Source organism: Zingiber officinale, chromosome 9A, assembly GCF_018446385.1.
Source record: "Zingiber officinale cultivar Zhangliang chromosome 9A, Zo_v1.1, whole genome shotgun sequence".
Classification (NCBI taxonomy): Eukaryota; Viridiplantae; Streptophyta; class Magnoliopsida; order Zingiberales; family Zingiberaceae; genus Zingiber; species Zingiber officinale.
In genome coordinates this window covers 6,062,792-6,075,424 of record NC_056002.1, presented here as the reverse complement: position 1 = coordinate 6,075,424, position 12,633 = coordinate 6,062,792, and the positions used below count along the sequence as shown (strand labels likewise).

Sequence of the window (12,633 nt, the reverse complement as noted above, 5' to 3'; positions counted from 1 at the left end):
CAAGTAACCTAGCTGAGGCTCCAATATCTATTACCGAATGCCGTCTCTTGAAGAGACAGTCTCCTGCAAAAATCAACACTTATTTTTTCGTTAGCGTGGTGGATTAATACGTGCTTGGTTTTGAGAAAAACATCGATCTTATCAACGTAAAATTTCGACAGGAATGAAATGGGGACGAAAAATACTCACTGCAACAGGGTGTTCATCTGCAGATTAAATAACTCAGAGAGAGAAAATTGCGACTTATGAGGACACTTGTTCTTAAATAGAAACGGGCTCCCCCGCTGTTAACACGTGGAAAAATTGTGGGCTACGTGTCAAGATATGAATGGTGGAGTATAATATGTGCCGCAGGAACCTTGTGCTTAGCGTATTTCAACAGTCGCGACTAACCGTCCATTGTTGTTCTTCCTGGCTCAAATCGACGGTTCTGATCACCTTTCAATTAGACTTCCCATTCGACAGATGCTGTCCCGTGATTCGCATCCAATCAGGACTGATCCCGCGATCTTGCTTATGTATTGGTGGGGGTGGGTCAACTCTCAAACTCGGCTTCCGCTACTCTCGATGGGGCGTCAAATCTCCGTCTTTTACTCGGATCGCAGTGCCAGATCCGCCGATTAGGAGAGTTCAATCAAGGAGCGGCCTAATCCGCCGTCGTTGCGTGCAGTGCCACTTTCCTGTCTCAATTCGATCGATCTCTTCTTTCGAGAGATAAAGAAGCCTCCGTAGCCCCGGCTAGGGTTCTGATTTCTTGGTTGTTGGGAATTGCGATTTGGCTGAAGTTGCGATTGCGGCCGTTGGGTTTCGGAAGGGAAGTGGCGAGCGAGGCTGTTGAGAATACGGGCTGCCGATGCTATTTGCGGAAGTTTTTGAGCGAGCCGGAAGGGTTGGGGCGCAATGTCGTGGGCGGGGCCAGAAGATATCTTCCTCTCTACATCTCTCGCAAGCTATCTTGACAGTGAGTCGTCTTTTATTGCTTCATTGTTGTCTACAAACTGTTTTTAGGGTTTCTCCATTGTGAAATAGTGTCATTCTTCACAAAAGTGTGAGTGCTTAGGCTTCCATAGCTATTTTTCTAAAGAAAAAAAAATGACATTTGGAATATTTAGCTTTGATTGATTTTGGTTGGAATCATTTTACGAAGCAAAACTTTATTCCGGATGATCTAATGAAGACACTGATATGTAAACTCTGCTCTGCATGATTGTATATCGAGGCATCTTATGAAAGTTGTATCCATGAGGCTATGTTCGATGTGTTTTTTTTATATTTCGTATAACTTTCCATTCTGAGGATCCATGTGGTAGTTTTGTTCTCGTTAAATGGATTTGCAAATAATCTTTTCAATGAACAAACTCTTTTGAATTTCAACTCGAAGAGTGAACTTGATCATTCAGTGGATTAACTGCTCAACTAGTGCACTTTAGGATGAGAAGTTGGCATAGAAATTGTCGGGTGAATAATTGGAAAATGGCACATGATGTGGGATGAAGATGAAGCCATGTGGATAAGGGGGTTTGGGGATTTCATTGCTTTGGCTTTTTGAGGGTTTTCTGCCGAAGGAGGTTTTTCTTTTTCCTTTTCTCTCTCACAAGCGCCGCCTCCCTCCTTTTCATTGGGGCTCTCGGGCCTCTCGTCATCTCCTCCAACGGACCACCACCCTCGCTGTTGGCTAGCCCTCCGCCGACCAGTCTACCAGAGCCGACCGACCAGTCTCCCAAGGCTAACCCGCCAGAGCTGACTGACTAGTCCCCAAGGCCAATTTGCCGGAGCCGACCGACTAGTCTCCAAGGCTGACCCGCCAAAGCCGACCGACCAGTCTACCAGAGTCGACCTACCAGTCTTCCAAGGCCGATCCTTTAGAGCCGACCAACCAGTCTTACAAGGCCTATTGGCTACTCTTCCAAGGTTGACTAAACAACACATGGGCCCCATATAGATTGTCAGAACATGTAGGTTGTTAGGACACATGGGTTGTTAGAACACTTGGGTTGTCCAAACACGTGGAGTGGTATGAGTGATATATCGTGATCCCCACAAGATCTACAAGACATGAGCGACATGACGCTTTTGACATATGTGACATGACATTTTCTCTATTACAAATGTGACATCTAATTAATGCGGGGATTACAAAGTGTTATAAAAGGTCTCTCCCCCACAAGTATAGGTATATTGATCATCCACACACAAACTCAACACTCGTCCATTGGCCATTTTTCATTTTTCTCCTCTATTGCACTACCTTGAGTGTTGGAGTGTATGTGCCACGCCCCCCGGCTTGCTTATTGATGTTATTCTTCCTCTCTTCTTTGTGTGTTTGTAGGCGCTTCTTGTTCGAGGTCTTCCTCCAATCAACACACCACCAACACCTCACCGGTAGCCCAGCTTTCACCAATTTCATACAGGATTAAATTTTTTCCATCTATTGGAATGTACGCCTGATCTGAAACGTGAGAATGGATGACATTGGAAGACTCGTTACCATTACCTTATCATGAAAAGACTTTGATATGTTGGTAGCAGCTAAAGTACAAGAGATTATGCAAAAACAACAAGTGACAAATACTTCATCTTTAAAGTGCTCGTGACCTCAACCGAGGAGGCCCAATTCGCCAGAAAAGAATGCACCGACTCCTGTCATCACTTGGACATGACACAAGGCTCTCTGTCCACCCTTGCGAGATGCAAATTGGCATCCGAATCGCCCACATGAGCCAACACGAAGGGAGAAGAGAGCAGTGCAAGAAGTGAAAGGCGTCCTAGATCGGCTGTTGTGCCAAATTGACAACTTCCTGAAGAGCACCAACGTTTTTGTGATTACCATCACTCCCATCATCATTCTACCAATGAATGTCATTAGTATGCTAAGAGGCTCCGTCAAATGACAGAGTTAGGAGAAATGAATAAATGATCACCCTAGCTCCCTTCCCGAAGGTCTCCTTCAAGAACATAGCAGGAAGATCCTAGCTGACGCTTCAGCGAACAAGGAAATTCCAATTAGAAGGAGCATTTTTAGGTGGCTTTAGTTGCGAAACTTTCCAATAAAATTTTGAGTGCCCAAATCTGATCGGCAATGCCCAATCGACAATTCCAACGGAAATGCCAATTAGCATCAATTGGAAAAATCCCAGGAGCAGAAGTCAATCAGTTGACAACGACTTCAAATAGAAAATTTGAATTTGAAACAGCAACTTAGCTTCAATTGGCTGCTCGACATCAATCAAGTACTTAGAAAGCTTCTCAGCAATTTGAAACTCCATTTGGCTGCTCGGCTTCCATCTCCCATTTCCAATGGGAAATGCCAATTGGCAGGAATAATTGGAAAATTCAATTGGCAATGAATTCCAATTCAAAGAGGCAAATTTCGAAGTCAAATGGACAAAATCCGCTCAGCAATTCGAATCCCTCCAAGTGACCAAATTCAACTTGGGCAAAAATTCTAAGTGACCAAATTATTATGGCTTCAAAGTGGTCCAATTCCAATCACATCTAGAATCCGATTGGTTGCAATCCAATTCAAATGTGGCAAAAGATACATTCCATTCGTCACTTTCAAGATTGGCGTCCGATTAGCAACTCAAAGGATTGACTATTCAAGACTGGTCAATTTCAATTGGCAGTCGGGCATGACAGCTTCACTCGGCAGCTAATTGCCAAGTCCAATTGATAAATTCCATTCGGCTAATCCAATCAACAATAGCTGATCGACAATTAAATTCTGAGTGGCAAATTCAATTGGCCGTCTTCAAATTTAATTGGCAACTCTCTATTTGACATCTCCAATTGGACAAATCTAATGGAATTCCAATCTGCTTCAATTGAAAAAGTCAATCTCCATTCGACAATCAGCATTGGCAAATGAAACAACGCTCCAAATTGGTAGCTCCGATCGGCCGTCCAATCGGCAACTCCAATAGGCAGCTCAACCATCCCAAGTAGCTCATTCGTCCCTGCTTGGCAACTTGAAATTATCAGCTCAAGTCATTTCAACAGATAAGTCTAAACTTGACTTTTACAATTTCAATTCAGAATATCTCTCTTTTATCAATGTAGAAAGTTCAGATCATGTCAGCCTTCAGGTCAAATACCATATCGTCCAACTCCAAGGCATTCGCCATGCCTCCAAGCATCGATAGACATTCGGGTTATACACTATGCTTCCACACTCCAAGGTGCCTCCAAGCTTCAAGGCATTTGGGCCATACATCATGCCTCCAAGCTCTAATGCATTCAGATCATACATTGTACCTCCAAGCTCCAACGCATTCGGGCCATACACCTTGTCTCCAAGCACCAAGGTATTTAGGTCATATACCATGACTCCAAACTCCAAGACATTTGGATCATACACCGTGCCTCCAAACTTCCAGGCTCTACTCCCACTGACTCCGAGCTAAGCTCCCACTAACTTCAAGGCTTAGTTCCATTGACTTCAGGGCTTAGCTCCCACTGACTTCAGGTCTTTGCTCCCTTTTTACAGTCGCTCGCTTGGCATTGACATAGTTGCTCGCTCGACATCGACATAGTTGCTCCCTCACGCTATCCTCCCCAGGCCTCTCGTTATCTCCTCCGACGGACCACCACCCTCATTGTTGGCTAACCCTTCGTCGACTAGTCTGCTAGAGCTGACCGATCAGTTTTCCATGGATGGAACTGGCAGGTAGTCTTCCAATGCCAATCCGCTAGAGCTGACCGGCCAGTCAACCAAAGCCAACCCGCCAGTCTCCTATGGTCGGCCTGCCAGAGCCTACTAGCCAAACTAGCCAGTCTTCCAAGGTTGATCCGCCAGAGCCAACCGATCAGCCTCCCAAGGTCGACCCGCCAAAGTTGACCAACCAATCTTCCAAGGCCAACCTACCAAAGCGACCAGTCTTCCCGCCATAGCCGATCGGCCAGTCTTCCAAAGCCGACTCGTAGGTCTGACTAAACAGCACATGGGCCCCATATGGATTGTCAGAGCATGTGGGTTGTTGAGACATGGGTTGTTAAAACACGTGGAGGGTATGAGTGACATAGCGTGATCCCCACAAGATCTCTACAGTACAAGACATGGGTGACATAATCCTTTGACATCTGTGATGTGACATATTCTTTATTACAGATGTGACATCTAATTAATGCAGGGATTGTAAAGTGTTATAAAAGGTCCATCCCCCATAGACACAGGTATGTTGTCCATCCACACAAACTCAACACTCCTCCACTACTCATTTGCCATTTTTCTCCTTTATGTACTGACTTGAGCGTCGGAGTGTTATGCCAAGGGCCCTGGCTTGCTTACTGACGTTCTTCTTCCTCCCTTCTTCGTGTGCTCGCAAGTGTTTCTTGTTTGAGGTATTCTTCTAGTCAACACACCACCAACACCTCACCGGTAGTCCAGCTTTCACCGATTTCAGACGGGATCAGCACTGTTGTATGATTGTTCAGTAGTCAACCAACCTAAGTTGCAACTAAGCAGTTAAATATTTGTTAAACTTGAATGTTACTGCTTTGCCAAAAAAATAAAAGAAGAAAACCCCAAAAGGGAGATGTAATCATTCATTCTATACAATTGAAAGAATTCTTTATTGGGCAGCATACTAGTCCAAATGAACTCTCTAGTTTTGGCAATGATAAGGAGTAATGCAGTTTCTCCAGTAGATTGACAGTTAAAACATTTGTTGAAGATGTTATAATAATACGTTTAGGGGGCTCCAGTTTACATTTGCAACCATGTAGTATTAAGACCACGTCAAGTTCCTTGATACAATTCTATGGCTTGCTTGGCTGATTGAGTTCCTACTTGGATGCCAAATTTGTTGTGTGCTTATTGCTATTGAATGTCATAGGAGCTGACTTAAGCAAAGCTTTCTTATTTCAGATGACAAGAAAAAAAATGATTGTTATGTAGTGCCTAGTCTGTGACTTTGACTGTTACCTGATGGAAGATAATGGTTTTTGTGTTCTTTTAATCTTAGTTTAAACCATTGGGGCACTAAACTAAATATAAATTTCTGATTTTTTTTTTTTTGCAGAAAAACTCCTTGTATTGTTAAGAGATGGGAGAAAACTTCTGGGTATCCTTCGTTCTTTTGACCAATTTGGTATCCATCTATCCTTTGTTGATAAGTATGTGCTAAATTAGCATTCACAAGCTGCAATAATATGCTGATTAATGACTATCTTCATGTTTGCAGCGAATGTAGTTCTTGAAGGTGCTTGTGAACGAGTAATTGTTGGAGACCTATATTGTGATATTCCGCTTGGACTCTATGTGATTCGCGGAGAGAATGTTGTTTTAATAGGAGAGCTGGTAGTGATTTATTTGATTCCTAATTATTTTAACATGTTTGGCCATTGAATGTTGATCCCATTTTGTTTGCTTTTGAACAAGGACTCAGAGAAGGAGGAGCTTCCAACTCATATGGTTTGTGTTTCAGTACCAGAAATTAGAAGGGTAAGAACAAACTTATACCTCATTTCATTCAAAACTCGTGATTCATGAATCCACCATGCACGTATTCAATTCTCATTATCTTTAAATTGTAATATGTGTTGTTTCTAGGTGCTTCTGCATATGTTATTACTCTATTTTTATGGTTTCATGCATTGCTTGTTTTTTTTCTGCTGTTTACTGTCTTTTAGTTGTCGCAGTAGCATAGTTGGGTTAAATACTTCAAATTCCATATTCTTATGTGGTTGTTTCCTCGACAGCTAATTATTGTAGTATTCTCCATTTTCAGACACTTTTCTCATGGCAATGATGCTAATTAACTGACATTAGTTAGGAAAAGAATCTCAAAAAAGGTCATTGCAAGTTCAGATTTCAAATATGTACTATATATTTCTATTTATGCAAGTACGTATTTTGATGAAGAAATTTTTAGTTTTTTATTTGAAAATTTCTCTTTTGGCTCTTGATTCGAATGAAGTTCCCTTATTGCTGGGCAATAACTTGGAGAAGTAAGAATTCGTACTGACAGTTATAAATGACTGCTTACTTTTTTGAATTGCTGTAACTCTCTGTTACTTTTTTGACAGTTATGTTTATTATGAAAATATTTGTGTTCTTTCCTCGAGGTAGATCTTGTGTGCTGGGTGCGCGGAGGCTTTAGATGACATGAGCTCTAGAGTACTCTTGTTGGTCTTAGGAGTTTCTATGATCGTGAATTTATAGTAATTTTTTGTTTCCTACATCTTTTGCTTATATATGTAGTTTAAAATTACTCTAGATGGTTAATGCCAACATCATAGTTATAGCGATCAGGATAACTTTACTTTACTCAAATAACTTGTGCTTTAGGGATTAGGGAAATCATTGTCTTTAAAAGTTAAAACTTTAAAAATGCGAGTTCTTTGGCTAAAATTTATCAGGGATCACAAGTTTTGCCAAAGCTGTAGCTCTTGTATTATCTATCCTATTCCAGTATTGGAGTTACAAAATAGTTTACTTCCCATCTGACTATAAAAAATGTAACTATTTGATAATAAAAAAGCAAACTTGTATAATCAAATTCGATCCTTGAAAATGGTTATAATTGATCTCAGTTCAATTCCTAAAGCTTGGCGACTGTTAGATCAGAACTCATGCCCCATGAGATTAATTTTTGTGACAATGTCTGTGCTGTTGTAAAATGAGTTTTCTCCCAGGTTATTATTTTTGCCATTGTTGTTGTCCATTATTGATGTAAATTGTAGCGAACTTTGCTAGAATAACCACTAAACCTCTTGTTGATGACAAGTTTTTTGCACTTTTTGCAGGCTCAAAGGGCAGAACGGGATGCTACTGATCTGAAAGGCTCCATGAGAAAGAGAATGGAGTTCCTTGATCTGGATTGATAGGGTTGTTTGCCCACCCATATAATCATCGTCATTTATTGTGGTTAGTTTATCTCGCCTGGTACTGACTTGGAGACAACCTTTTTCTCATCCTTCATTTCTTTATTTCTGCTGATAAAATTGAAAACAGGTCTGTAGTACTTTTTTGTTCTCCTCCATTGTTTCTGATCAATGACTAAAGTTTCATTTTCCACCGATCTCTCTCGGATTATATTCCACATTGAAGTTTATAAAAAAAAAAAATTACAAGACAAAAGGATTTCTAAAGGTTACATGCATTTGATTTGGATGATATCAAACATAAGTTATCTCAAAATTCTAAATGGAAATTGATTTAAATAACTGCGAGCTTGCATACTATTTCGTTAGTGCCTGAACGGCCCCATTGATTTAATAAAAGCTGGAATAGTGGATCGACAACTATGATGAGCATGGCCGTTCTGACTCACTGAATTTCTTCAAAGAGCCCACCCACCATAATTAAATACTATTCATGTTTCATTTATGCATTTAACAGATCTTGTCTTTAAAAGTGATACAAGTGGTCCAATTTCATATGCACACAAGTGGCGGTGAAAGAATGGAAGATGGAAAGAACCAAACGAGTCTGTGCCAAGACTGTCAGTCTCGTGGATGCTGATCTTCTTGTTCTGCTCGGCCTTCAACCAAAGGAAAAGGGAAAAAATCTAGCAACTTTTGTGTAGATAAAATTTAAGTCACTGATTGGAAAACAAAATAAAAAATTATTAAGTGGTGGGAGATGATACAGTCTCGATCCAGTTCGGTGTGGTCTGGTTCTCGGTTCCTTTTGGAACTCTAAAATGTTAATCTAGTTCAAAACTGATAAGTGAAAATTTTGAAAACTTTCTCTACAGCTCTCGACGTATTAATTGATGCCGATCTCGCCGCCTGTGTATGATTCTCTTGTGGAGGCGCAGTGTTTGCGCATATAATTTATGTGACGACGATGCCGGTGAAGAAGAGTTGGCCGCCGGAGCAGGGGGAGCTGGCGATCTCCGGCGATCGTTTGCGGGCTTTTGCGCCGTGTTGTTCCTGGTACTCATCGCTCGCCATCTTCTCGTAACGACACTCCATGCTGCAGAATGCCTTCTCTCTGCTCCAAGATCAGATTTTGCATCTCAATTAGTACGAAAATGATGTGCGATGATATGATTTGTCGGAAAAAACACAGTTTTTTGAGTTAATTTTCTCAACCTGTACATGAAGATATCTTTCCCGTGAAGTTTCTTCCTGCAGAGGTAGCAGTTGCTGAGGAAATCAGCAGCGCATGCGCCTCCCGCCGGCAAGTCGCGGCCTTGAGCCCTCGATTCACCGCAGAACCCCACAATGAACCCCGCGCGGCCCGTAGAATGAGAAGAGACGCCGCTCACTCTCGTGGAACAGATAGCAATCGGCGCCGTAGCGTGGAGCTTCCTAGGGCTGGGGACGTCGTCGTTGAGGGCGACGGCGATTCCGAGGCCGACGCGGCCGCGGTCGCGATCCTGCCACCTCCGGCCGATCGGCTCGGGCTGATGCACCATCGCGATCGATCGGGCGACCAAAGGATGGGACGGATTGGGGGGAGGAGGAGGAAGGGGAGGAATTGGGGAGTTGCCTCTCTGCTTCTTTAAAGTCTTCCACTTTGTTGTCGACTGACGTTGTCTTTTTCCCATCCCATCATTTGAGTACCCATTTTTTTACTGTCCACGGGAATCAAAACGGCTGCAACCTGTATTATTGTAAAATAAAAAAATAAAAAATAAAGAAATAATGAATCAGGTAACCTCCGAATTGAGTTCAATTCTATAATTTTTTTTTTATCGAGAATAAATCAGAAAACATGTATATAGAGATTCATCTTCACTATCAATATTTTTAGATTCACTGTCTATGAAAAAAAAATATTAATAATATATCATAGCAATCTCAAACTTTATAATTTTGATATATGACCTAACCATCACACCTAGCCCGTGGGACCGCAACATGCATTATAACGAGTCTATGATTGGGTGCGCAAAACCAGGGTCTTAGCAAAAAATAATGTGGGCGATAGTGTTGGAAAATCTAGGCCGTCAAAGCACCCGATCGACGGTCAAGAATGAAACTGGGTATGGGAAAGCGACGAGGGGGCGTGCCGAGTCATCTCGATGGCGACCGGGTAATGGCGAGATGCTTCGGTGCCGGAAGATCATTGGTGGAGAGGTGGGTCCGCCGTATAGTGACGGACACGCGTCCATCTCACGGCGCTGGAGTGGAATGTGGGGGGCTTTTATGAAAAGTAGCGTGACTAAGTTGCCCTCTATCGAGATGATTGATTTTAATCATTGAAGCTTGATTGAGAAGCAAGAAATGGAGGGCGTTTTGGTCATTTACAAGGGCTCCTTAAGCTAATAATACGAGGACAGGACCAAAACTGTCGTAGTGACGTGTGAGGTTGGAACCACCGGCGTAACACGTGCCGGTCTCTTGGGTCTAGCCCTGCGAAAGCCACGTGACAGTGGTGGGACCAGTGTTCTTCGATGGAGACGCACTATCTGTGGGCCCAGCGACGTCGACCGCTGCGGACCGCGGTTGGGCCCACTCAGTTCATAAATAATCTATTTTAAGATCGAAAAAATATTAAAGCAAAAATTAGAATGGTGCTCACGCTCTTTTTTATTTTATTATAAAAAAATACCTCATCTCTGATTTAGACGCCTCTCCCTAATTTTCTATTTATCCAGGTTTGAGTTGTTTGTAGACCCATGTAAGGCGGGTCCGGATGGGCGGACTGGGAAAAAAATCAATACATTTAAGTTTTGATGACGATTCCGAGAGACGAAAAGTTGGAGCGGAAGCCTATTCGAGAAGATCAAAATTGGATTCGAGTGAGCCTTATTTCGGTTGGTTGAAATCACCCAAACGAGCCAGAGCGGAAGATCTGGACCGAGGCAAACGGAACCGGAGCAGAGGGTCCAGACCAAAGAAAGTCAACTCTGTTGACTTTCTTGGTCCGGGCGTCCGGAGCCATTCCGGGCGCCCGGACCTGGAGTTTATCAAAATCGTGGTCAAATATGATCTATGCGAGAAGGGATAAAGTTTTATCTCCTCCCAGGTGCCTGGAACCCTTCCAGACACCCCGACCAAGGCTATAAATATAACCTTGGTCTAAGAAGCTGTATCAACTCAAGCAATTAGCATTTCCAACACTTGTATGCTTTCTTTAGAGTTTAACTTCTATTTTTCCGTGTGTCATTGCTGTAAAAGGCTTCTTCGCCTGAAGGAGATACTAGTGTGACATATTCCTTGGATTAACAACCTCCCCGGTTGTAACCAAGTAAACCCTTTGTCTCCTCTTTTAGTTTATTGCTTTTATTTACTTTATGCAAGTGTTATTCTGAGAGTTCGAGAATGGTAGTTTTCTTTTACTTTTGCAGGGTTATTCAACCTCCCTTCTAGCCGGCCAACGCGATCCAACAAGTGGTAGTAGAGCAAGGACGCTTCAGGAGGACTAATCGCCGAACGAAGCACCGAATCAATGACTGGACCAAGCATCTACCCGCCAAAATTCGAAGGAGAATTCGCTAGCTAGAAAAAGCGAATACAAGTATTTTTCAAGACAGACTTTGATTTACTTTTAATTATGGAATTCGGTTTTGTAGCACCGGAGGACACAGAAAAATACCAGTGGACGAAAAAAGAGCAGGTCGACTACGTGGCAAATGGCAAGACAGAATTCCATCTGCTGAGCGTTCTTCCGCCACAAGAAGTCAACCGGATCGGCAACTACGACTCAGCAAAGGAATTGTGGGAAAAGTTCCTTGAGTTGTACGAAGGAACGCCCGAAGTCAAACTCGCAAGATGGGATTTACTTCGCAACCAACTCACCAACCTGTGACTTGAAGAAAATGAAACAGTCGCACATCTGCACTCGAAGATTAAGGAAATCATCATCGGACTTTCGAATCTCGAAGAAAAGGTAAGTAACCGAGATTCGACACTCAATTCATTTCCTAGAAATTCAAAATGAGCATCATTAGTAAATGTCTTTTATATTTCGAAAGACTTAGAAAAAATTACATTAGAAGAATTATTTTCCACATTTGAAGTGCATGAATCAAGATGTGCAGGTACGAAGGAGCCCAAGCATATCATCGCCCTCAAAGTATCGAGAGACGAACCTGAGTCAGAGTCTTCTCTCGACGACGAGGAAATGGTTATGATGGTAAGACGCTTTAAGAAGTTATGCAATTCTAGAAAAACTAACAATCTGCAGGATAGAAAGAAAAGGACGATCCGCTGTTACCACTGCAACGAAGAAGGGCACATCAAGGACAACTGTCCCAAGCTAAAGAACAAGGACAAAGACAAAGGCAAGAAGTTGATGTGCGTAAATATTATGATGGTTTATGTATGTTTTTACACACATTCACTTGCTTTATACGTACATATTTTTTGTATGATCACCTCTTTTATCATGTACTCATCATATATACCCTTTTGTATGGATATCTGCTCGCTGTTTAGTTTTGTGTTGACAGGGACAACTTTCGGAGCAAAAACAGTGTTTGTCGATGCACCGGGGCGAGCTAGAGAACACCGTCGTGCAAACCTTGCACGACCGTGTGGCCACACAGAAGAGGAGAAGTGCATGGCCATGCGACCAACCCAGAGGCGGATCAGAACACGGCCGTGTGACCCTGCACGGTCGTGCCCCCCATGACCGAGACCAAGCAGCACACGACTATGCAACCCTGCACGACTGTGCCATCCTTGCACGGCCATGCCACCGCGCCGCATCCTAGCTTATAAAAGGGGGGTTAATCT

The 12,633-nt window shown here is 42.6% G+C and overlaps 2 protein-coding genes across 5 annotated transcripts; one reads left to right on the top strand and one right to left on the bottom strand.

Annotated features, from left to right (window-relative positions):
* The first annotated feature begins 539 nt into the window (after positions 1 to 539).
* On the top strand, positions 540 to 8,698 carry LOC122019823 (sm-like protein LSM1B). Of its 4 annotated transcripts, none has more exons than XR_006122045.1 (6): positions 540 to 961; positions 6,021 to 6,089; positions 6,183 to 6,298; positions 6,387 to 6,442; positions 7,747 to 7,867; positions 8,342 to 8,698. XR_006122045.1 is itself a non-coding variant. In XM_042577368.1 (6 exons), exons 1-5 carry the CDS (start codon positions 901 to 903, stop codon positions 7,822 to 7,824), a joined length of 387 nt encoding a protein of 128 aa, XP_042433302.1. In that variant the 5' UTR covers positions 540 to 900; the 3' UTR covers positions 7,825 to 7,867; positions 8,342 to 8,698. The 4 variants fall into 4 exon arrangements, 3 of the variants coding, with proteins under 3 accessions (XP_042433302.1, XP_042433303.1, XP_042433301.1); XM_042577368.1 differs by having other exon boundaries at positions 6,380 to 6,442; XM_042577369.1 differs by lacking the exon at positions 8,342 to 8,698 and having other exon boundaries at positions 7,747 to 8,021.
* LOC122019822 lies at positions 8,548 to 9,454 on the bottom strand. The gene is made up of 2 exons (XM_042577365.1): positions 9,040 to 9,454; positions 8,548 to 8,938 (listed from the first exon to the last, which is right to left on the bottom strand). Exons 1-2 carry the CDS (start codon positions 9,363 to 9,365, stop codon positions 8,779 to 8,781), a joined length of 486 nt encoding a protein of 161 aa, XP_042433299.1. The 5' UTR covers positions 9,366 to 9,454; the 3' UTR covers positions 8,548 to 8,778.
* Positions 9,455 to 12,633: the final 3,179 nt, after the last annotated feature.